At 43.3% G+C, this 25,226-nt stretch overlaps 3 protein-coding genes across 3 annotated transcripts; all 3 read left to right on the forward strand.

Moving 5' to 3' along the window:
* Positions 1-5,049: 5,049 nt before the first annotated feature.
* LOC102437636 (tripartite motif-containing protein 60-like) lies at positions 5,050-13,723 on the forward strand. Its single transcript, XM_006081992.2, has 2 exons — positions 5,050-6,108; positions 13,622-13,723. Exons 1-2 carry the CDS (start codon positions 5,050-5,052, stop codon positions 13,721-13,723), a joined length of 1,161 nt encoding a protein of 386 aa, XP_006082054.2.
* A 113-nt stretch (positions 13,724-13,836) lies between these two features.
* LOC102437935 (putative tripartite motif-containing protein 61) lies at positions 13,837-14,349 on the forward strand. Its single transcript, XM_006081993.1, has one exon. The coding sequence runs from the start codon at positions 13,837-13,839 to the stop codon at positions 14,347-14,349; it is 513 nt and encodes a 170-aa protein (XP_006082055.1).
* Positions 14,350-23,563: 9,214 nt separating this feature from the next.
* LOC102438246 (tripartite motif-containing protein 60-like) lies at positions 23,564-24,934 on the forward strand. Its single transcript, XM_006081994.1, has one exon. The coding sequence runs from the start codon at positions 23,564-23,566 to the stop codon at positions 24,932-24,934; it is 1,371 nt and encodes a 456-aa protein (XP_006082056.1).
* The last annotated feature ends 292 nt before the right edge of the window (positions 24,935-25,226 follow it).

Consider the following 25,226-nt stretch of genomic DNA (forward strand, 5'->3'; position numbering starts at 1 on the left):
TCTATCTCTTTTTCTCTTTTTCTTTCTTTCTTTCTTTCTTTCTTTCTTTCTTTCTTTCTTTCTTTCTTTCTTTCTTTCTTTCTTTCTTTCTTTCTTTCTTTCTTTCTCTCTATCTCTTTCTTTCTTCCTTTCTCTCTCTCTTTCTTTTTCTTTCTTTCTTTCTTTCTTTCTTTCTTTCTTTCTTTCTTTCTTTCTTTCTTTCTTTCTTTCTTTCTTTCTTTCTTTCTTTCTTTCTTTCTCTTTTCTTCCCTTTTTTAAAATCTTTTTTGTGAAAAGTATTACATATGTCCCATTTTTCCTCCCATGACCTCTGACCCGTTCAAATTCTGTTCACAAGAGTGAACGGAAACTGGGGCCGTTTCGTGCCCTTTGACCCGGATGTGGAAGGCCCTGGCTGTGCGGGGCAGGGAGGAGCACAGGGCGCCGCACTAGGCCTCCCGGACACGGCTCAGCGCCGAGCAGAGACCGAGCGGAGAGGGTAGGTGAGCGGGTCCCAGGCCGCGGGTGGGCGGGACACGAGGAAGGACCAGATGCGGGCGCGGCCGCGGGAGGCCGAGGTGGGGGCGCGGCCCGGCGACCCGCCCTCCCCCTCCCCTCCCCCCTCAAGGTGGGTGCCGGCGGCCATGGCGGAAATGGCCGTCAGAGCGGTGGGGGCCGCCGGCGGCCGCAGGTTCTCACCGGGTATTTGGAACAGGTTCTCTGGCCGCCGAGTGGACACCTCAGTGGGTTCAGAGGGGGAGGCCGCGGGGAGGGGCGGTCCCAGCTGTGGCTGCGGACGGGACTCGGCTTCTGCCGCCCCGTGGGCCTCAGCCCAGGCAGCTGCGGCCAAGGCCCGGGGCCCCTGGTGAGGACCTGCTGGTGCCAGGCCCTTGGCTCACGGCCGTGCCGTTTTCTTTCTGCGTGGACTCCCTGTGTAAGGTGCTGTTCTTTAGAATATATTTTATTCATTTCAGAGAGGAAGGGGAGAGAGAATCATGGATCGGCCGCCTCCCGCAGGCCCCCCACTGGGGATTGAGCCGCAGCCCCGGCTCGTGCCCGACCTCCTGGTCCATAGGCCGAAGCTCAGGCCCTGAGCCACACTGGCTGGGCTCTAGTTAAGGTTTTACACACGTGTGTGTAATTACTTATTTGAAGATGGGATATTTATTGATATTTTAATAGCTTCATATGGTCCCTTTTGACTCTGCAACAAACTGTGGAATTTGTTTTGGTGAAATCATGAGGTATTCGGTCTTCTAAGGACTTCAGAGTGAATTTGTACATTAAATGCATTTTGTCAGTGTTGAGAAAAATCAGCAGACCTACAATTAAATATCCACATAAGGATGATGCACCTCCACGCGATTCTCCAAGAAGCAGCAGGCCCTGACGGGTGAATGTGAAACTAGACCCCACAGCATCAGATCCCCATGCAGAAGCCGGTCCAAAGTCCAGGTTGTTACCTGTACTTCTGATCCAACAGCTTAAATCAGAGGTCCCCACAGCCCCTCTTTGAGGTCCATTAATTTGCTAGTGGGGCTCACAGAACTCAAGCATTTACTTAGGTTTGCCACCTTTATTATAAAGGATACAGATGGCAAGCCAGATGAAGAGGTACAAAGGGAGAGATCTGGAAATATATTGAGGGCAGGAGCTTCCATCCCTGTGGAACTGGAGTGTGCCACCCTTCTGGCATTTGCAGACACTTCAAATCTCCAACAGTTTGTACTCTTTTCACAGAAGTTCATCTCTAGCCCCCCCGCCTGACCTCCCAGAATTCGGTGGGTGGGGCCCAAAGTTCTAATCTCATCAGTTGGTCTTTTTGGTGACCAAGCTACTGGTCACCAAATAATAATACAATAATGTGCCCCTTGCTGTCACATTATTGATATAAATTCAGATGTGCTCAATGGAGGCTCCTAATAACTATTAAAATATACTCCTACCAATCACTCAGGAAATTTCAAGGGTTTTAGGAGCTCTGTGCCAGAAATGAAGGACAAAGACTAAGTATATTTCATACGATAGAAATAAAAATAATATGCAGAAATTCTTCAGTTATGTGTCTCACTCTTATTGTTTAAAACCACGGGTTTCAAGAGGTTTATGTTTATGCTGACACAAAATTAAAAGGGAAGCTGAGTGTTATTTTCCTTGTTCTATGTGTTCCTGAAAGAAAAGGGGTTCAAAGAACCCATCCCAATGACACAGGTAATCTGAGATCAGATTTAGAATCCGACCCACATAACATAGAAGCAGATGGAATTTTAATGCCTTCCTTGTCTTTTCTCAGTCTCAATTTATATTATTGTGGGAGATTTGGGTGTGGATGGGAAGTGGGAACACAGAACGTGATGGATTTGGAGTGGAGGAGAAAGGGGACCATTTTGAAACAACTGTGAGGAGGAAAAGAGATGGAATGGATGTGAGAGCTTTGAGATGAATGGAAAGAGGTGACGTTTAAAGAAAGGAGTAGAAGGAACTACCTAGAATAGAACAGAGAATCACAGAAATAGAATTAAAAAAAATTTTTTTAATCAAGGAATATTTTAGGTACACATAAAAGGAGAGAGGCCCTAACTGTTTTGGCTCAGTGGATAGAGCGTCGGCCTGAGGACTGAAGGGTCCCAGGTTTGATTCTGGTCAAGGGCATGTACCTTGGTTGCGGGCATATCCCCAGTGGGTGGTGTGAAGGAGGCAGCTGATTGATGTTTCTAACTTTCTATTCCTCTCCCTCCCTCTCTGTAAAAAAAATTTTTTAAAGAAATCAATAAAATATTTTTAAAAAGAAGGATAGAGAATATTGTGAACCCAAATATGAAGAACCTAGGTACTATAATTATGAGCTTTTTAAAAATATATATTTTATTGATTTTACAGAGAGGAAGGGAGAGGGATAGAGAGTTAGAAACATTGATGGGAGAGAAACATCAATCAGCTGCCCCCTGCACACCTCCCACTGGGGATGTGCCCGCAACCAAGGTACATGCCCTTGACCGGAATGGAGCCTGGGACCTTTCAGTCCGAAGGCCGACGCTCTTTCCACTGAGCCAAACCAGTTAGGGCTAATTATGAGCTTTTTGCCACTCCTTACCTCTAGTCCTACTAAATTCTTGCCATTTTTATGAAACAAATCCAAAGACATCATAGGATTTAACTTATAAATTTTTCATTATATATTTCTAAAAGAGACTTTACTTACAAACTTCTAATGCCATTCATTATCTCGACCTAATATAATCATCATTAAATTTTTTTTTTTTACCTACAGATATCCAACCTCCAAATTAAATTTTGTCTAAGTATTTTAAGGTGAAAGGAAATTAAGTTTATACATTGTACTTGGTTATTATGATCTTTACATGTACTTTAATTTCTGTATTTTTTCCTTCACAGGCTTTTTTATTTTCTTTTTACATTTGTGTCGAAAAACATGGTTGACTTTTCAGTAGTTTATCAGTCTGGATTTTACTAATTACTTACTTAGTATATTAATAAAGGTTTACCAGAGAGACAGAGCCAATAGTATGGATCTAAAAAGACATTTATTAAAAAGTATTGCCTCAAAAAAAAAAAAAAAAGTATTGCCTCAGCCCTAACCGGTTTGGCTCAGTGGATAGAGCGTCAGCCTGCGGACTGAAGGGTCCCAGGTTCGATTCCGGTCAAGGGCATGTACCTTGGTTGCGGGTACATCCCCAGTGGGGGGTGTGCAGGAGGCAGCTGATCGATGTTTCTCTCTCATCGATGTTTCTAGCTCTCTGTCCCTCTCCCTTCCTCTTTGTAAAAAATTCAATAAAATATATTTTTTAAAAAAGTATTGCCTCAAAAGGTTGTGGAGCCTAAGATGTCCCATGATCTGTAGTCTGCAAACAGGAGACCCAGGAATGACGGTGGTGTAGTTGGAAGGCCTGAGTGTCTGAGAACAGATTGTACCGATTCCAGTGTGGGTCTGAAGGACTGAAAACTAAGTACACTCAGAATGGTAGATGTGCTAGCTTATTAAGTCCAGGAGAGAGTGAATTCAGCCTTTCCTCAGTTTTTGGTCTCTGTAGGCCCTCAGTGGATTGGAAGATGCCCACTGACATTGGGTTGGGCTATCTGCTTAGCTCATCCATGGATTCAAATACTAATCTCTCCCAGAAATCTCCTCACAGTCACACCCAGAACAAGTGTTTCACCTGCTCTCTGCATCTCCTGTGGCCCAATCAAGTTTAACACAATTATCCTTCACAGGTTTCTCCATCCTTTATATTTCCTATAAATAGGTGGTTTGGAACTCTGTAGAGATTTAGGTTCGTTTTTCTGTCAAAACTTCTTCACAAATAGTATTATGTAGTCCCCTCAACAATTCTATGATATGTGTTTTTGTCACTCTTTTTTTAAAAATATATATATATTTTTTATTGATGTCAGAGAGGAAGGGAGAGGGAGAGAGAGAAATAGAAACATCAACGATGAGAGAAAATCATTGATTGGCTGCCTCCTGCACGCCCCACACTGGGGATCGAACCCACAACCTGGGCATGTGCCCTTGACTGAAATCAAACCTAGGACCCTTCAGTCCACAGGCCAACATGTTATCCACTGAGCCAAACCAGCAAGGGCATCTTTTTCTGATAGTTGAGGCCAATGATGAATTTCCCTAGGATAGTTCATTCATTTAGAGTTGCAAAATAGATGATAGTCTTCACTGCTGACTCCTCCTTAAATATTGTCCCGGTAAATAATTTGGTTTACCAGAGATAGTTTTTTATATAGGAATGTAAGGAGTAATTGCTGATTGAACTGTTCTTTAAATGGCAATATCGTTCTGTCCACAGAAACCACATATCACTTAGATTGTGCTGAGTTTTTGACCATAAGGACTCCACAGCCCATGTTCAATTTGGGGAAAAGGCATTAAATACAGGCAAGAGTGACAGGAAGTCTAGGCATCGGCTGAAAACTGGGACTCTTTTTGGACTCTTCTCCATTGCACAGAGAGCAGACCTCAGCTTCTCACTTTTCCTCACACCTGGAGGATCACACTGACTGAAGAGACTGTCTTGGATCAGATACCTTCACTGCACAATGGAGTCTGCAGCCTCACTGGCCGAGCTCCAGGCAGAGGCCAGCTGCCCCGTCTGCCTGGATTACCTGAGAGACCCAGTGACCATTGAATGTGGGCACACCTTCTGTCACTCCTGCATCCACCAGCGCTGGGAAGATCTACCGGGCACCTTTCCCTGTCCTGTCTGCCTCTATCACTGCCCTGACAGGGATTTAAAGAGGAACACCCAGTTATGTCACATTATTGAAGTTGTTAAGCAGATTCCCACCACAGGGAACGAGAGGAAATTGCAGGAAGAAAAACCCCTGTGTGGGAAGCACAATGAAGTTTTAACACTTTTTTGTGACAGCACCCAGGAATTGTTATGTCCTCATTGCAAGGTCCCCTTAGACCACCAGGATCAGTCCCTGATACCCATTGAGGAAGCTGCTGCTAGTTGCAGGAAGAAGCTCAAAAGATACATTGGGGCACTGTTGGTGGAGGTTGAAGATGCTGAAACGGAATATGAAAACCAAATTGCAAAAGAATTTGAAGTGCAGAAAAAGGTGGAAAAATGGAGGAAAGAATTGCAGTATGAATGTAAAGAACTGAAGTGTTCCTTACAAATAGAGCATGATGTATTTAATGCTGGTCTGCTTATAGAAGAGAAGGATGTTGAAGAAAAACTAACTGAAAATGGAAGGCAAATTTCAAACTATATGTTCATGCTAAATAATCTTTTAAGTGAAATAGCAGAGAAGTATTTACAGGCAGATGTGGATTTACTCACAGGTATTGAAGATATCCACAATAGGTATGAAAAGCTAGAGACCCCAGCAGTCTTTTCATATAAATTAAAGAAGGAGAGTTGCAATCTCCCCCCACATTATTTGGGCCTGTATAAAATGATCAGCACATTTCAGGTAGATTTGACACTGGATCCTGAAACTGCCCATCCAAGTCTCATTATCTCAAGAGATAGAAAAAGTGTGACATATAGGACACCAGATGGTCTTCCTAATCCCCAGGCACTTACTTCTTACCCAGCTGTCCTGAGTTCTGAGGGATTTGATGCTGGCAGGCACTTTTGGCAGGTAGAAGTAAGAGGCACAGGTGAATGGTCCTTAGGTGTGTGTAAAGAATCTTGCCTCATAAATAGTCTGATATCACCATCCCCAAACAATAGCTGCAGGCACATTGATCTTTGCGCTAGTATATGTGGAACATGCCCTAGAGGACATATCATGCGGGTTGGTATTTTTCTGGACTATGAGTTGGGAGATGTTTCATTTTATAATTTGAATAACGGTTCATACTTGTATGGATTCAGTGGTAAGTTTAAAGAAAAACTTATGCCTTATTTCTCTAGTGCACCTTCGTCAAAATCTCTTACATTCATTATCAGAGATGAATGATGAACAACTTGGAAATCTTGTATGTGGTTATTTTCTTCCCTTGTTATTGAAAGGAATGCTTGTATAAAGATTCTGATTCCAGTTTTGATGTTTCTTGAAAGCATTCAGTATTTACCCTTCTCTTCTCCCTTTACCTCATGCCTGGGAAAACTAATGAGAAAGCCTTTGGTGCAGGTGGGAAGTTGCAATGAAGCAAGCCCCTGTAGTGCCAGTATGCTCTCACCAACAGCACCCAGTAACCACCATAAACAATAAACTAGTATCCTTTTCCTGTGCTCTCAGTCATTTTGGGACCTCCTCTGAGACCCACTTTACTCACCGCCAAAAACCTCATCTTGTGAGTAATAAACTTTTCATACTCTTCTGGTATGTGGTGAGTCATCAGTCTGAATATTTGCAACCAATTTTTGATGGCTCCACCCTGACCATGCAATCTGGTCATCACCATTGGCATTGTGAACAGGATTTTTCAGATATGAAGCACCCCCACCAGGGTTTCCTCTGGCTTTGTGTTGTAACACTCTGGTTCCCTAGGCAAGGGTGTCCTTTCAGCTTTGTTCTGCATTTGCTGAGTTCTATGGAGTCTGTGTTATAGATTTAACTGACCTAAGTCAGAAGTTTCTATAAGAAACATAGTCTACTTTTTATTATTTTCCATATAATTTTTTGGGAATTCTTGTCTTTTGTCTCCTGTTTTATAAACTTTTTATGTACAGGACTGAGCAAAAGCAGGTTGACAGTAGTGTTACAAATAATACAGTAATTAATAAAAAATAATATTAGAATAAACTTTTGTGTACTAACTGTAAATATACTTTTGTTTAAATATCCTCACCTGATGATATATTTATTGATAAATATACAGAGGAATGGAGAGACATACAGAGGAATGGAGAGACACGCAGAGAGGGAGAGAGACAGCCATCAGTTGCTTCCCATAGGTGCCACGACCAGGTATTGAACATGAAACCTATGTGCCATGACTGGGAATTGAACCTGCACCACTTTGGTATATGAGACAACTTTCAATAAACTGATTCACCTGGCCAGGGCTATAAACCTACCTTTTACCACCGCTATATGACCTGTGTTACATGGAAACCCCTGGTTGGGCTCCAGCTGCCTGTTGTTGTGTCCAATAATGAAGGCAGGGTTGAATCATCATATTAGGTGTTTATTGAGAAGGCTAGGCAACCAAGAAGACCGGGTGCTTACAAGCATCAAATCCTGCCTTCTAGCAAGATTCAGGGGACAGGATTATAAAGGGGAAGGGGCTGGGGTGAGGAATGTAGCTACATGCAGGCCGGGGGGTCCGCAGACGCAGCTCTTGTAATTAGTCATCAGGTGATTAGATGCTATTGATGAGATGTTTTGACTCCTTGTGGGTCAGCCTGACAATGCTTGTGGGTTCTGCTTGCTCGGTTCACAGCTGAGTCACCTCTCCAATCCCTTCACACAGGCCTTGAAGAGGAAACTTTAAGAAAAACTTAACCCCCTTTTCATATGTAAGAAACTTAACCCCCTATTCACATAAGTATATGTGTTCTAAGATTTAAAATAAATTTTTTTCAGGTTGATTCAGGTGCTTCATCTATCAGGTTATAGGTCCCCCCTATCACCTGCAAATGTCACATACTCATTTTTGACCTTATGTGAAATTGCAAACCTTTTAGAACATGCTTCTGTTTGGATGCCTGTATGTGTATTGTTTACAATGTTTGAAAATAAAGTTTTACTATGCATATCTCTGTAGTATTTGTCTCTCCATAACTTGAAAAGATGTTCAGCAAAGCTTTCATGAGGTACAAAGTCTGCCTCCCACACAAAGATACCACACAGCTAAGCTGTGTTTTCTGGCCCTTTACAACAATAATGACCTTTTCTTCAGTGTCATATAACACGTTCCTAATTTTCCTCTGAGTTGTCACCAAAGGACGTGTCACATTCATTTTTCTACCAACATTTTCTGGAAAATATATGTCTTCTCCAGGGCTAATTTATCTTATTTGTAAAAGCCTTCGCTGTTGGTCTAGTAAATCCTATTTCTGTGAAGACAGAAATACTTTTGGGGGGGCGGGGCAACAGAATCCCAATGGAAGTGTTCCTTTAGGATAGGAAATTTCAAGAATTTATATCCTGGTCTTCTCTTAATACTTAACAAAAAGCAGTCTTGTACCTGAGCTTACAACTTGATTGAAACAGTTTTAGTGATTTTATTAGTCATCTTACAGCAAAGTCCCTTGAATACTATTTCATTATTATTTACTAGAAGGCCCGATGCACAAAAATTTGTGCACTTGGGGGTGGGGGTCCCTCAGCCCGGCCTGTGCCCTCTTGCAGTCTGGGAGCCCTCAGGGGATGACCACCTGCTGGCTTAGGCCTGCTCCCCGAGGGATTGGGCTTAAGATGGCAATCAGACATCCCTCTGGCAGCCCTCAGAGGATGTCCACTTGCCAGCGGGGAGCAGACCTAAGCTGCAGTCAGACATCCTTAGCGCTGCTGAGGAGGCAGGAGAGGCTCCTACCACCACAGCTGTACTGGCAGCCATCAGCCTGGCTTGTGGCTGAGCAGAGCTCCTCCATGTGGGAGCGCACTGACCACCAGGGGGCAGCTCCTGCATTGAGCGTCTGCCCCCTGGTGGTCAGTGTGTGTCATAGTGACCAGTCATTCCCAGTCCTATTGCTGTTAGGGTCAGTTTTCATATTACCCTTTTACTATATAGGATAGAGGCCTGGTGGCCGGCTGGTTTGCCCTGAAGGGTGTCCTGGATCAGGGTGGGGGTCCCGCCTGAGTGAGGGGCTGATGGCTATTTGTAGCTAGTCACACCCCCTTTAGGGTGGGGGTCCCCATTGGGGTGCCTGGCCAGCCTGGGTGAGGGGCTGAGGGCCGTTTTCAGGCTGGCTGGCAACTGAAGCTCCCAGCCTCTCCTTTTTTTCTTTTTTTTTTTTTATTCTGGGATTTATTTACCTTCTATAATTGAAACTTCGTTGCTGTCACTGGACCTGAGAGCCGGCTCCAGCTCTGAGGCCATGGCCTGCTGAAAGCAGGTATCTGGGGTTTTTTTTAGCTTCTATAATTGAAACTTTGTTGCTTTCGGAGCTCAGAGCCAGGCCGCAGCAGGCAGGGAACCTTGGCTTCCTCCATCACTGGAGCAAGCAAGTCTCCTGCTCACTTCAGCTGCGTGGCTGCCGGTCGCCATCTTGGTTGGCGGTTAATTTGCATATCACCCTGATTAGCCAATGGGAAGCGTAGCGAAGGTACGGTCAATTACTCTTTGTGTCTTTTATTAGATAGGTCGTCTCTTTGCTTAAAGACTTTCTTTTTGGCAATGAGATTGAAATGAATCCATTGTTTCTGCACTATTTTTTTGCTTCATAGGAATCACTCTTTTATAGATTGGTAGCATATAATAAATATTTGAATTTTTGTTAAAATATATTTTATTGATTTCAGAGAGGAAGGGAAAGGGAGAGAGAGATAGAAACATCAAGGATGAGAGAGAATCATGGAAAGGCTGCCTCCTGCATGCCCCCCATTGAGATCAAATTGGAAACCCAGTTATGTGCCATCACCCGGAAATGTACTTTGACCTCCAGGTTCATAAGTCCATGCTCAGCCACTGAGGCACACCAACTCAGCAAATGTTTAATTTTTAAGGAATGAGGATGGTGTCAACCGTAATTGAAAATAAGTTTTTAAAAAGAAACTCGGTAAATTTTTGGCAGTCAGTATAAAAACCAAATTCCCTAATAAGCAATATAACACAATTTATTGATAAAGAATTTTAGAGCTCAAAGAATGCCTCTCAATGAAAGTAAAAATTAGGCTGGGATTTGAAAAGAGAATGCCAGTACAAGGGAGTTAACAATATATAAGGGGCACAGCGCTGCCACGGACCAACCTGCCTGCACAGAAGTGCTGTGGCTGAAGGGTACCATGCCCTGAGTGTGGAGAGAGAGGGCAGGACTGCAGAGTGCTGGAGATGACAGGGGGTGAAACTGGTGGGCTTCTCACATCCCAAGGTGAGAAAAGAAATGGGCCTCCCTTGGCCTTCAGCTATTTTTTCATCAGCAGAGATGGGATTAAAGGGTGTTGAGAGTGTGGTCTGGGAATCCCAAAAGTCCAGAGTAGATCATGCAAATGAAGAGCTGCAGGCCTCTGCTGAGCTGATTATATCAAGGGAGATCCACCCCCTCCCATCCACCCACATCTCTGAACAGCTGCTAAGCCCCACATGCCCCTCCTCCAGGGCAGAGCCACCATTCTGATGAGGGAAGTCCTCATAGTTCCACCCTCCTAGCAGTGTATATAGATGCCAGGGTCACAGCTCTAACTTCACAACTGGTACAAAACGCATCCCAGACCCTTTCTGGAGACTCAGTCCACAGACTGGCCCTAGGAAAGCTGGGAATCCTGGGTATGTGCGCACAGGAAGTGTGAGCTCTGTGAGAGCCTTGGATTCCTATGTTGTTGCTCCAGCAGGACGTGGACCTCAACTGGCAGGCCAATCCTAACTTGGATTCAGGTACATATACGGCATATGTCTTTATTATTGGGGGAGTTTTTATGTGAGCTGAACCTAAATCATCTAAGTACTTGGTAAAAATACAGTTACTGTGACCTCCATCTGACCTAAGAGGTAACTAATATGGATGTGTGATAAAGTGCCCAGAGGTGATGGTCTGAAACCTTGTGTGGAATTGGTTTCCAGAATGTCAGGTGTGTCTACTGATAAATTCTTATTTTTTAAACGAGAGGTTCCAAGAGGTTTACCTAAATTGAAGTGTATGCTGACTCCAACCTGACAGGGAAACTGAGGGTTATTTTCCTTGTTCCATGTGTCTCTGAAAGAATAGGGGACCAAAAACCCATCCCCAGGACACAGGCAGGCAGTTCAGACCTGAAATCCAGCCCACATAACCTACACGCAGATGGAACTCTAATGCCAACCTTGGTATTTCCTTAATCTCAGTTTATCTCCATAGAAGAGATTTGTTGGATGGGAATGGGAAGTGAGAAAAGGGAAGAAGATGATGGATTTGAAGTGGAGGAAAAAGGGGACCAGTTTAAAACAACTATGAGAAAGAAAGGAGATGGATGGATCTGAGAACTCTGAGATGAAGGGACATGGATGAAGCCTAAGGAAGGGAGTAGGAGAAAAATTTCTGGCTAGAAGAGAGCAGAGAAGCACTGAAATATAATTCAAAAGGTCAATTTAAAAAATTAAGTTTAGAATATTCTAGGTATCCAGAATTGGAGAGAAAAAGAAACCATATGGTATAACTAATCTTTTTGCACTTATACCTATAGTTGTACCAACCGTTCCCCATTTCTGTGCAGGTCATAGCTATGGTTTTACTTTCTAATTTTTTATTACATATTTCTAAAAGTGACTCTTAATTTACATAGTTGTATGTTAAATCCCCCCCCCCCCTCCCCGAGGGGCAGAGGATCCCCTGTGGCTGATACTTGCCTGCTAGGGTTGGGTTTTTCAGGCTGCACCTTAAAATATTTTTTAAAATTACTTTGCTTAAAAAAATTTCTTTTGATAAGGATAGGAAGGCGGAAAGGTGAGAGAGAGAGAGAGAGAGAGAGAGAGAGAGAGAGAGAGAGAGAGAGAATGATTGAGTAAGGGGAATTTACATTGAGTTGTCCCATTCAGTCATGCTTTCATTGTTTGCTCCTTCTAGGCGCCCTGACCTGGGATCTAACCTTGTCATATTGGGAATGGAGCCACCGGGCCAGGACAATTTACATACTTCTAATGCCATTCAATATCTCAATGGCACATAATTATCAGTCAGGTTTTTTTTTTAATTCTCAAATACCCAACTTCCAATTGAATTATGATCAAATATTTCAAAATGAAATGGGATTAGATTTATACATAATTGAGCAGTGTGGATTTGAAGTCTATTTTAATTTCTACAACCTCCATCCCTGTGGTTTTTAAAAATATATTTTTACTGATTTCAGAGAGGAAGGGGAGAGAGAGAGAGAGTGATAGAAATATCAATGATGAGAGGAAATCATAAATCGTCTGCCTTCTGCACACCCCACACTGGGAATGGAGCCGGAAACCATGGTATGTGCCCTGACTGGGAATTGAACTGCAACCACCTATTTTTTGTTTGTTTGTTTTGTTTTTTCTCTTTTTACAACCTCCTGTTTCATAGGTGTATGCTCAGCTACTGAGCCACACCAGCCGGGCTCTTCCCATGTTTTTCTTTTCTCTTAATATCTGTGTTGAAGCAATATGATAGAATTTTCAGTAGAGTTTATTACAGTCCGGAATTTACTGATTATTTAGTGTATTATTAAAGGTTTACCAGAGAAGCAGAACCAATAATATAAATTTAAAAAGACATTTATTAAAAAGCAGTGGCTCAATTAAAAAAAAAAAAAAGCATTGGCTCACAAGGCTATGGAGCCTGAGCTGTCCCATGGTCTGCAGTCTGCCATCGGGAGACCCAGGAAAGACGGTGGTGCAGTAGGAAGGCCTGAGAGTCTGAGAGCAGATGGTAGAGATTCTGAGAGGCTGAGAACCAGCAGCACCCAGGACAGGAGGTGGGTGTGCTGGCTTATTCATCCAGCAGAGAGTGAATTCAGCCTCCCCCAGCTTTTGTTCTATTCAGGCCCTCAGTGGAGTGGATGATGACCACTGACATTGGGTTGGGCCATCTGCTCTGCTCATCCACTCATTAAAATACTAACCTCTCCCAGAAATCTCCTCACAGTCACACCCAGAACTAGTGTTTCATCTGCTACCTGGTTATCCAGTGGACCAATCAAGTTGACATGTTAGAATTGAAACATGTGAAGGAAATTCTTCACATGTTTTTCCACCCCTCATATTTTCTGTAAATAGGTGGTTTGGAACATGTTTGATGAGATCTAGGTTCATTTGTCTGGAAAAGCTTCTTCACAAATAATGTTATGTCATTCCTTCAACAGTTCTCTGATATCTGTTTCTCACTCTTTCTGTGATAGTTGATAATGATAATTTTCCCTAAATCGATTAATTCCTTTAGAGTTGCAAAATAGATGATAGTTTTCCTTGCAAACACCTCCTTAGATATTGTCATGATAATGATTTTGTTTACCTGATGTTACTTCTGCTTGAACGGTCCTTTAAGTAGCAATATCATTTGTCCACAGAAACCACATATGACTTGGATTGTGCTTGGTTTTTGACCAGGAGCACTCTACATCCTTGTCCAATGTGGTGTTAAATACAGGAGAGGGTGGCAGGAAGACTGGACATCAGCTGGTGACTGGAACTCTTCTTGGAAACTCCTAGTGCCTTCCACAGGGAGGGAGGCCTGAGCAGACCTCAGCTTCTCACTTTTCCTCCCTCCTGGAGGATCACACTGACTGAAGAGACTGTCTTGGGACAGACACCCTCTCTGCACAATGGCCTTTGCAGCCACCCTGGCTGAGCTCCAGGCAGAGGCCAGCTGTCCCATCTGCCTGGATTACCTGAGAGACCCAGTGACCACTGAGTGTGGGCACAACTTCTGTCCCTCCTGCATTCACCAGCGCTGGGAAGGTCTACAGGACACCTTTCCCTGTCCTGTCTGCCTCCACTACTGCCCTGGCAGGAGCTTGAAGAGGAACACCCAATTATGTCACATAACTGAGATTGTTCAGCAGATTCCAGGCATGAGGGGAAAGAGGAAAAGGCAAGAGGAACCCCTGTGTAAGAAGCACCATGAGGGTCTGGCCCTGTTCTGTGAGAAGGACCTGCAGGTGCTGTGTGCCCAGTGCAGGGTGTCATCCAACCACCAGGATCAGCCTCTGATCCCCATTGAGGAAGCTGCAGCTAGTCACAGGGGGATGCTCAGAAGTTACATTGAGTTCCTGACTAATCACCTTGAAGATGCTAAAATGGAACATGAAAACCAAGTTGCAAAACTTTTGAAGTGAAAAGAAAGATGGATAAGTTCAGGGAGGAATTATATTATGAATGTAAAGAACTTAAGTATTCCTTTGAAATAGAACTTAATTATTCCTTTGAAATAATATAATAGGAATTATATTATGAATGTAAAGACAAGTATTCCTTTGTAAGTTTCCATTAGTGTCAGCTGGCTTCCAGCAATAACACCCAGTAACCAACATGAACAGCACCCAGTAACTAACATGAACACTACAAGCTAGTCCCTTTTCCCTGTGCTCTCAATAAAGTTAATGTCAGTCTACTTAGAGAAGAGAAGGATATTGAAGAAAAACTACCTGAAAATGGAAGACAAATTTTATACCATATGTTCAGGCTAAGCAATCTGTTAACTGAAATACAAGAGAAGTATTGGAAGTATCCACAACAGCCTTGGAAACCTAGAGCCCCCAGCAGTGTTTCCATGTGAATTAAAGGAGAGTTGCTCTCTCCCCCCACACTATTTGGGCCTCCATAAAAGGATCCGCATGTTTCAGGTAGATTTGACACTGGATCCTGAAACTGCCCATCCATGTCTCATTATCTCAAGAGATAGAAAAAGTGTGACCTATAGGACATCATTTGGTCTTCATAATCTTCAGGCACACACTTCTTTCCCAGCTGTCCTGAGTTCTGAGGGATTTGATGCTGGCAGGCATTTTTGGCAGGTAGAAATAGGAGGCGCAGGTGAATGTTTCTTAGGTGTCTGTAAAGAATCTTTCCTCAGAAATACTCACATATCACCATCCCCAAGCAATGGATGCTGGCAATATCAGCAAGGACTGGCGCATTTGGCCTTTTCCCTTTAGGACGATGTAAGATAGGCATTTTTCTGGACTATGAGTTGGGAGAGGTTTCATTTTATAATTAGAATAACAGGCCATTCTTGTATGGATTCATGAATATATTTACAAAAAAACTTATGCTTTATTTCTCCATTGCATCTTCTTCAGAATCTCTTACAATCAGTATCATCAGAGTGAAGTGATGAACAATTTGGGGGAAATTTTGTATTGCTTATTCTCCTCCATTTTTACTGAAACAAATACTTATAATCAAGATCGTGATTCCTGTTTTGATATTTGAATGTTGAAAGCTTTAAGGACTCTTCCTTCTCTCCTCCCTGACCTTACACCTGGGAAACTGATGAGAAAGTCCAGGTGCCCCATCCATGGGTGCAGGGGCGAAGTTCCAATCAAGTAAGTTTCCATCAGTGTCAGCTGGCTTCCACCAATAACACCCAGTAACCAACACGAACACTACAAGCTAGTCCCTTTTCCCTGTGCTCTCAATCATTCTGGGACCTATTCTAATATCCATCTGACTCTTCCTCCAAAACCTCATTATGTGAGTAATAAACCTTTCATACTCTTCTGGTATGTGGTGAGTCATCATCAGTGTGAACATTTGAAACCAATTTTGCATGGCTTCCACCCTGACAGCAAGCTGGTCACCACCATTGACATTGTGAGCAGAATTTTCCAGATATGAAACACACCCACCAAGGCTTCCTCTTCTGGGTTTGTGTGGTAACACACCCTGGCTCCTTGCAGTTTGTGCTGCATTTTCTGAGTTCTATGGTATCTGTGTTGTAGATTTAACTTTCCTAAGTCAAGTTTCCATAAGAAAAACATTCTATTTACTATTTATTCTCTCCCATGTAATTTTTTGGGAATTCTAATTGTCTTGATTTTGTCTCATGTTTTACAAAAATTTCATGTAAGGGCTGAGCTAAAGCTGGTTGACAGTAGTGTTACAGATATGTACAGTAATTAGTAACAAGTAATACAAGGATAAACTTTTGCCTACTAACAACTATAAATATACTTCCTTTTTTAAATTCTCACCTGATGAAGTTTATTGATATAGAGAGAAAGGAAGGGAGAGAGAGAGAGAGAGAGAGAGAGAGAGAGAGACTGGAATCGAACTTGCAAACTTGCAAACTTTTTGGTGAATGACAAGACATTCCAATGAACTGAGCCCCCTGTCCAGGGCTGTAAACCTGCCTTTGACAACCACTGTATGACCTCCAAAGGTCACATACTTGTTTTTGACATTATGTGAAATTGTCAACCTTTGAAACATGCTTCTGTATGAATGTCTGTATGGTATTGTTAACAATGTTTGAAAATAAAGTTGTAGTTTGCATATCTCTATTTGTCTATCTCCATATCTTGAAAAGATGCTCAGCTGCTTAGCAGAGTTTTCATTGAGGTACAAGGGAACCCTGCACTGATCAGAGTAGCCCTGCTATGCTGTGGTGATCTCAGGTGCTTATTGTTGTAAAGTGCAATGTAGGCCAGCAGGTGCTGCTCCATTACCCACTCAGGGATCTAACTCCCTCAGTCATGTGTTGTCACAGCACTGGGTCAGTACAGCTAGAGAAAGAGGGAGCATTGAAGGGCCACCCTGAGCATTGAAGGCCAACACCAGGAAGAGATACACACTTTTCTCTTTTTCCATTTTCTCTAAGTAATTGCAAGGCCCTACTTCTCTGCAAGGGGTGAAGAGATACACACTTTTCTCTTTTTCCATTTTCTCTAAGTAATTGCAAGGCCCTACTTCTCTGCAAGGGGTGAAGAAGAATGCATGTACTGTGAGGTGAAAAGCTACTGTTTGCCATGATTCCCGAATCCAATTAGACATCAGTGAAATGTACATTACTGCTGAGTGCTAGAATGAAAAGTCTTTCAGTAGAGCTCGTAAAAATATTACCATAGGCATTTACAGTAGTTTGACTTAATCCTATAGCAGTTGTTCAATAAGTCAGCTATAAAGAAGATATTTCTTTTAAGTAAAGTCTTAAGACACTATTAGGTAGAAATATAAAGCACTATTATTTTGACATTTTGGTAATTCATTAGAAAATGAATCATGAAGACTAATTCTATACACAATGGGATAAAAAACATAATTGGGAGAGACTTCTGTGGACAATAAAATTATGTTTTTGTTGATTTCAGAGAGGAAGGGAGAGGGAGAGAGATAGAAACATCAATGTTGAGAGAGAATCGTTCATCCCCTGCCTCTGTACAACCCCAACTGGGGATGGAGCCCGCAACCTGAGCATGTACTCTTGATCAGAATTGAACCTGGGACCCTTCAGTGAGCAGGCTGAAGCTCTATCCACTGAGCCAAAGCAGATAGCTCGAGAAGTTACCTTAAAAAAACAACAACACTTCTTTTTTTTAAAATTAATCTTTATTGTTCAGATTATTACAGAAGTTCCTCTTTTTTTTTCCCATAGCTACCCTCCACCTGGTTCCCACCCCACCCCATGTCCTTACCCCCTGCCACTGTCCTCATCCATAGGTGTAAGATTTTTGTCCAGTCTCTTCCCGCACCCCCTACACCTCCTTCCCCCCAAGAATTGTCAGTCCACTCCCTTTCTATACCCCTGCTTCTATTATATTCACCTGTTTATTCTGACTTAATTTTTAGGTTCACTTGTTGATAGATATTTATTTGTTGTCACTTTGTTGTTCATAATTTTTATCTTTACCTTTTTCTTCTTCTTCCTCTTCTTAAAGAATATCCTTCAGCATTTCATATAATCCTGGTTTGGTGGTGATGAACTCCTTAAGCTTTTTCTTGTCTGTGTAGCTCTTTATCTGACCTTCAATTCTACATGATAGCTTTGCTGGGTAGAGTAATCTTGGTTGTAGGTTCTTGCTATTCATCACTTTGAATATTTCTTGCCACTCCCTTCTGGCCTGCATGGTTTCTGTTGAGAAATCAGCTGACAGTCGTATGGGTACACCCTTGTAGGTAACTAACTGTTTTTCTCTTGCTGCTTTTAAGATTCTCTCTTTGTCTTTAGCCTTTGGCATTTTAATTATGATGTGTCTTGGTGTGGTCCTCTTTGGATTCCTCTTATTTGGGGTTCTCTTCGCTTCCTGGACTTGTAAGCCTATTTCTTTCATCAGGTAGGGGAAGTTTTCTGTCATGATTTCTTCTAATAGGCTTTCAGTATCTTGCTCTCTCTCTTCTTCTGGCACCCCGATAATTCGGATGTTGGTACGCTTGAAGTTGTCCCAGAGGCTCCTTACACTATCTTCATATTTTTGGATTCTTTTTTCATTTTGCTTTTCCGGATGGGTGTATTTTGCTTCTTCGTATTTCAAATCTTTGACTTGATTCTTGGAATCCTCTAGTCTGCTGTTGGATCTCTATATATTATTTTTAATTTCAGTCAGTGTATGTTTAATTTCTGACTGGTCCTTTTCCATTTTTTTGGCATTCTCATTAAGATCCTTGAAGGTCTCACTAAGTTCCTCGGAGGGTCGTGGAAGATTCTTGAGTAATCTTATAACTGTGGTTTTGAACTCTATGTCCTCCATTAGTTTGCTTTCCTCCATTTCTTTCATTTGTGACATGTTTCTTTGTCTCCGCATTTTTGTCTGACTGTGAGGGCCCGCTATGTCTACAGTGGAAGAACTGCTGTACTGGAGACACATTTATCGGGTGGAACTTGCTTCAGTGGGGCTTTGATGCTCACTGAGTCTGCTTCTTGAGCGTGTCCCTTATGGATGTGAGGAGTTGAAATCTGGTATCTTACCAGTGGTACCCTGGCTCCTGGATCTCCAAGTCAACCACTGTGTGAGTCCACCCAGCAGGAGCTACAGCGATATCAGCAGATTTCTCCTCTTTGTTTGGGGTTTGGAAGTTTTGGAGCTCTCTAACCCAGCTGCAGTTTGTTAGGTTAGGCTGCAAAAGTGCAGGTGATTCCTTTGCGCCGCTGCCCACAGCTTGGTTGGGGATGTAAATTGAGTGGGGCGGGGTCTCAGAGAATCACCAGGGTGGAGCAAACAGCAATGGCTGTCGTCAGCCTCTCCACGATTCCGAGCGTCTCCACGACTCTGTGTCTCTGCGTCCCCAAGTCCTGCGCCCCCACAGCAACAATGATCCCTGCGAGCAGCTCTGCGAGAAAGCCACCCTTGCTTTCCGACCCGCTGCAAGACAGTCCAGTTTCTCCCCATAGGAGTCTGGGACCCCAGAGTCTCGCCGTAAATGGGTTCAGTGCATTTGAAAGCTTGTATCCCCTTCCGATTGAAAAAAACCGCACACCCAGGTGCAGTTGCCTCGCGTGGGCCTTTGTACCTCTGTTCTTGGCGCCTCTGCACCTCCTACCCAGTCTCAATGCGCTTCTTTCTTTCCTTCTAGTTGTAGAACTTCCACTTGGCCAGCTTTCCTGTGGTTCTGGATGATAGCTGCTTTGTCTCATAGTTGTAGTTTTAAAGTTGTTGTGGGGGGCAGCATGTACAAGTTTATACCTTTATGTCGCCATCTTGGTTCTCTCTCTATTTGTCAAAAAACACTTCTTTATTAAAAAAATAATCCTAGCCCTGGCCGGTTTGGCTCAGTGGATAGAGCACCAGCCTGTGGACTCAAGGGTCCCAGGTTCGATTCCGGTCAAGGGCATGTACCTTGGTTGTGGGCACATTCCCAGTAAGGGGTGTGCAGGAGGCAGCTGATCGATGTTTCTCTCTCATCGATGTTTCCAACTCTCTATCCCTCTCCCTTCCTCTCTGTAAAAAAATCAATAAAATATATTAAAAAATAAATAAATAAAATAAAAAAAATAATCCTAGCCGAAACCGGTTTGGCTCAGTGGATAGAGCATCGGCCTGCGGACTGAAAGGTCCCGGGTTCGATTCCGGCCAAGGGCATGTACTTTGGTTGCGGGCATATCCCCGGTGGGAGATGTGCAGGAGGCAGCTGATTGATGTTTCTCTCTCATCGATGTTTCTAACTCTCTATCTCTCTCCCTTCCTCTCTGTAAAAAAACAATAAAATATATATAAAAAAATAATCCTAAATAAATAGTTCTTAGGACTTGTTTGTTTAAAAAAATATGCTTTTACTGATTTTAGAGTGAGAGGAACGGAGACGGACAGAGGGAGAGAGAAACATCAATTGGTTACCTCCCATACAAGGCCCAACCTGGGATTGAAACTGCAACCTGGGCATGTACCCTGACTGGGAATCAAACTGGCCACCTTTTGGGCCATGGGATAGTGCTCAGCCCCCTGAGCCGCACTGGCCAGGGCCCTAGGAGTTACTCAAATGACGGTGTGACATTGTGACATCCAGTGATGGCAATAGGGTATATTTGCAGTAGACACATGTTCAATTCACATGTAACAATGTTTCAACAGGCACACAATTTATTTGCTATGGTTACTTAAATTACCCAAGTACATCACTGGTTTAAATTTCCGTGAAACATGGTACATTAACTGTAATTCTTAAAGTAGGAATAATATAGACCCAGAGGATGGAATCTCTACCCCTAGAAAATTACTCTCCTCAGCAGTTCATCACTTACAAAGTCTGCCTTCCACACAACAGTACTACACAACTAAGCTATTTTCTGTCACTATATAACAATAATCACCTTTTCTTCAGTAGCATATGACACTTTCCTCATTTTCCTCTGAGTTGTCACAAAAGGACCTTTCACATTCATTTTCCAGAAAAATATGTCTTATTCAGGACTATCTGTAAGGGCATTGCTGTTGGTCTGGTAAATCCCATTTTTGTGTATAGGAAGGGTTAGGATACAGAAATACTTTGCCTGATGGAATTGATTTAAGGAGACAATTGTTCTACATGGATGATATCTTTTAGAATAGGAAATTTCACATATTTATATCCTGGTCTCCTCTTCACACTGTAACCAAAAGCAGTCTTATACCTAAGCTTACAACTTGATTGAAATAGTTTTTAGTGATTTCATTAGTCATCTCGCAGCCAAGTCCCTTGAATACTATTTAGTCTTCAGGTCACTTTGCTTAATGACTCTGTTCTTGGCAATGAGATTGACTAGAATCAGCTGTGATTCTGTGCTAATGTTTTGCTTTGTAGGAATCACTCTTTTATAGATTGGTAGCATATAATGTTTTAACTATTTTTTAAATAAATCTTTATTGTTCAGATTATTACAGTTTGTTCCCCTTTTATTCCCCCATAGCTCCCCTCCACCCAGTTCCCACCCCACCCTATGCCCTTACCCCCCAATGTCATCCATAGGTGTACCCTTTTTGTTGCCGGGTCAAAGGTCATACACATGGAAAATGTAGCTATTTCCATCCTCAACATGTCCCTGTGTTCAGAAAGGTCTCTCAGGACTTGTTCACGCTCTACTCAGAAAGGGTACGGAGATACATAATGGCTTTTTAAAATAATGTGTCCTCTTATGTTTAAAATGAGGATTTCATTACCAAAAGTAAGGAGAAAGCAACACTACAGCTGCTCTCGCCCCTCTCGCCCTTCGTGTGATAGTTGTGGGTGGGGCTGCAGACTGGTTCTCGGGCCGTCGACGAAGCCTAGCAGGGACCGTTGCAGCCTCACAGGGGCCATTTCAGCCTCATAGGGACTGTCTCAGCCTCACAAGGGCCTTATCAGCCTCACTGGGACCGTTTCAGCCTCACAGGGACCATCTCAGCCTCCCTGGGACCATTTCAGCCTCACTGGGGCCGTTTCAGTCTCACTGGGACCATCTCAGCCTCACAGGGGCCGTTGTTTTAACTTTTAAAATTTATTTTATTGACTTCAGAGAGGAAGGGAGAAGGAGAGAAAGATAGAAACATCAATGATGAGAGAGAATCATTGATCAGCTCCTGCACGCCCCCCTCTGGGGACTGAGCCCATAACCCTGGTATGTGCCCTTGTCTGGAATCAAACCTGGAACCCCTCACTTGCAGGCCAATGCTCTATCCTCTGATCCAAAGAAGCCAGGAAAAAATTTTACCTTTAATTTCAGTTTCCATGCCCTGACCGGGTTGGCTCAGTGGATAGAGCGTCGGCCTGTGGACTGAAAGGTCCCAGGTTCGATTCCGGTCAAGGGCATGTACCTTGGTTGCAGGCACATCCCCAGTAGGAGGTGTGCAGGAAGCAGTTGATCAATGTCTCTCTCTCATCAATGTTTCTAACTCTTTATCCCTCTCCCTTCCTCTCTGTAAAAAATCAATAAAATATATTTTAAAAAAAAATTTTCAGTTTCCTCCTCAGCAGAATGGGATTAAGGGGTGTAGGGAAGCTCAAGGGATGATTACAAAGGTACAAAATAGATTATGTATATTAACAAGGTTAATCCCCAGTAACCTTCTTATTCCCCTGGAGGAATAAGAGGAGATCACATCAAACAGACTTCTGAACATCCTCCTATTCCCACCCTGGCCCACGTGTCTCACCTCCAGGGAGGAGCTTTGGTGGATGAGGTCTTAAAAAGATTAACCATCCTAGTGGTATATATAGGCCAGGCTCACATTACTAAGCATTTAACTGGCAGGAGACTGTCTTCGGAGACTCTTCTTGGAGACACACTTCAGGGACTCACTCCAAGGAGCAGGCCCAGGTAAGCTGGGAGTGGGGATGATACTGGTGCAGGAGGTGGGACCAAACTGAGAGCCACTGAGGTATTGCTCCCCATCCTTGGCTTTCTGGGTGGCTACTCTAGCAAGGCCTTGACTTTACATCATAAGCCAATCATCTCTTGAATTCAGGTTATTTTAAGACACGTGCTTTCATTATTGCTGGTGTCCCTCAGTTAGCCTTGCCCTAGGTCATCTAAATGCTTGCTAAAAACACAGATACCAGGATCCCAATCTGACCTGAGGGGTGACGAATATCTGCTCATGCAAAGTGCCCCAAAGTGCTGGTCTGAAGCTGCCTGTGGGAATCCTCTTCTAGAATGTCTCAGTGTCTGTTGTCAAATTCTTTTTGTTTAAAACCAGAGCTTCTGCCCTAACTGGTTTGGCTCAGTGGATAGAGCTTTGGCCTAGACTGACTAATTCCTTTTAAGTTGCAAAATAGATAGACTTTACTTCTAACTCCTCCTTAAATATTGTCATGATAAATGAATTGGTCTACCTGACATACTGTTCATATAGCGAGGGAAGGATGAATGCTGATTGAACTTTTACATGTTTTTGTCCACAGAAACCACTTATGACTTGGGTGGTGCTTGGATTTTGACCAGAGTCACAGCTGATCTTCACTTGGGGAACCTGACATTAACTACAGGAGAAGGTGACAGAAGACTGGACGTCAGCTGCCCACTGGAACTCTGCTTGGAAGCTCTTAGTGACTTCCACAAAGAGGGGGGAGGCCTGAGCAGACCTCAGCTTCTCACTTCTCCTCGCTCCTGGAGGATCACACTGACTGAAGGGAGTCTCTTCTGATAGACACCTTCCCTGCACCATGGCCTTTGCAGCTTCCCTGGCCAAGCTCCAAGCAGAGGCCAGCTGTCCCATCTGCCTGGATTACCTGAGAGACCCAGTGACCATTGCCTGTGGGCACAACTTCTGTCACTCCTGCATCCACCAGCGCTGGGAAGGTCTACAGGGCACCTTTCCCTGTCCTGTCTGCCTCCACCACTGCCCTGACAGCAGCTTGGAGAGGAACACCCAATTATGCCACATGACTGAGATTGTTCAGCAGATCCCCACCTCAGGGAACCAGAGGAAAATGCAGGAAGAAATACCCCTGTGTGAGAAGCACAATGAGGTTCTCACCCTGTTCTGTGAGAAAAGCCTGGAGCTGTTGTGTGCCCAGTGCAGGGTCTTGTCAGACCCCCCGGATCAGCCCCTGATTCCCATTGAGGAAGCTGCAGCTAGTCACAGACGGATGCTCAAAAGGTACATTGGGACCCTCACTAATAACCTTGAAAATGCTGAAACTGTATATAGAAAACAAGATGAAAACACTTGGGAAGTAAAGAGAAAGATGGAAAAACGGAGGGAGGAATTGGACTATGAATGTAAAGAAATGAAGAGTTTCTTAGAAGTAGAGTGCAATGAAATTGATAAAGATCTACTTATGGAAGAGAATGATGTTGAAGAAAAACTAATTGAAAATGGAAGGCAAATTTCATACCATAGGTTCAGGCTAAGCAGTCTGTTAAGTAAAACAAAAGACAAGTGTTTGCAGACAGATGAGGATTTACTCACAGGTATTGAAAGCATTCACAACGCATATGGACACCGAGAGACCCCAGCGGTGTTTTCATGTGAATTACAGAAGGAGATTTTCACTCTCCCCCCACATTACTTGGGCCTGCATAAAATGATGGGCACCTTTCAGGTAGAGTTGACACTGGATCCTGAAACTGCCCATCCAGACCTCATTATGTCAAGTGATAGAAAAAGTGTGTCCTATAGGAGACCAGATGGTCTTCCTAATCCCCAGGCACTTACTTCTTCCCCAGCTGTCCTGAGTTCTGAGGAAATTGATGCTGGCAGGCATTTTTGGGCAGTAAAAGTAATAGGTGCAGGTGAATATTTCTTAGGTGTGTGTAAAGAATCCTTCGTCATAAATACTCCCATATCACCATCGGCAAACAATGGATACTGGCAATATCAGCTCTTGACTCGGACATGTGGCGTTCTCCCTACAGGACAACGGAAGATTGGCGTTTTTCTGGACTATGAGTTGGGAGAGATTTCATTTTATAATTTGAATAACTGGTCATATATGTATGGACTCGCTGATAAATTTACAGAAAAACTTATTCCTTATTTCTGCATTGCATCTTCTTCAGAATCTCTTACAATCAGTATCATCAGAGTCTAGTGATGACAATTTGGATGAAATTTTGTATGTGCTTATTTCCTCCCGTGTTATTAAAAGATCCTGATTCCAGTTTTGATGTTTGAATGTTGAAAGCTTTTAGGATGCACCCTTCTCTCCTCCCTGACCTTACACCTGGGAAAGTGATGAGAAAGTCCAGGTGCCCCATCCATGGGTGCAGGGGGGGAGTTTCAATCAGGCAAGTTTCCATCAGTGTCAGCAGGCTCCCACCAATAGCACCCAGTAACCAACATGAACACTACAAGCTAGTCCCTTTTCCCTGTGCTTTCAGTCA

The sequence above is a fragment of the Myotis lucifugus genome, unplaced genomic scaffold, assembly GCF_000147115.1.
Source record: "Myotis lucifugus unplaced genomic scaffold, Myoluc2.0 scaffold_1, whole genome shotgun sequence".
NCBI lineage: Eukaryota > Metazoa > Chordata > Mammalia > Chiroptera > Vespertilionidae > Myotis > Myotis lucifugus.

Bases quoted from the DNA above. Each gene is read 5' to 3' on its own strand.
- LOC102437636 (XM_006081992.2), top strand. From the start codon at position 5,050: ATGGAGTCTGCAGCCTCACTGGCCGAGCTCCAGGCAGAGGCCAGCTGC. The intron at 6,109-13,621 runs GTAAGAGGCACA...GTTTTTGACCAG, and splicing joins GGCACTTTTGGCAGGTAGAA to GAGCACTCTACATCCTTGTC.
- LOC102437935 (XM_006081993.1), top strand. From the start codon at position 13,837: ATGGCCTTTGCAGCCACCCTGGCTGAGCTCCAGGCAGAGGCCAGCTGT.
- LOC102438246 (XM_006081994.1), top strand. From the start codon at position 23,564: ATGGCCTTTGCAGCTTCCCTGGCCAAGCTCCAAGCAGAGGCCAGCTGT.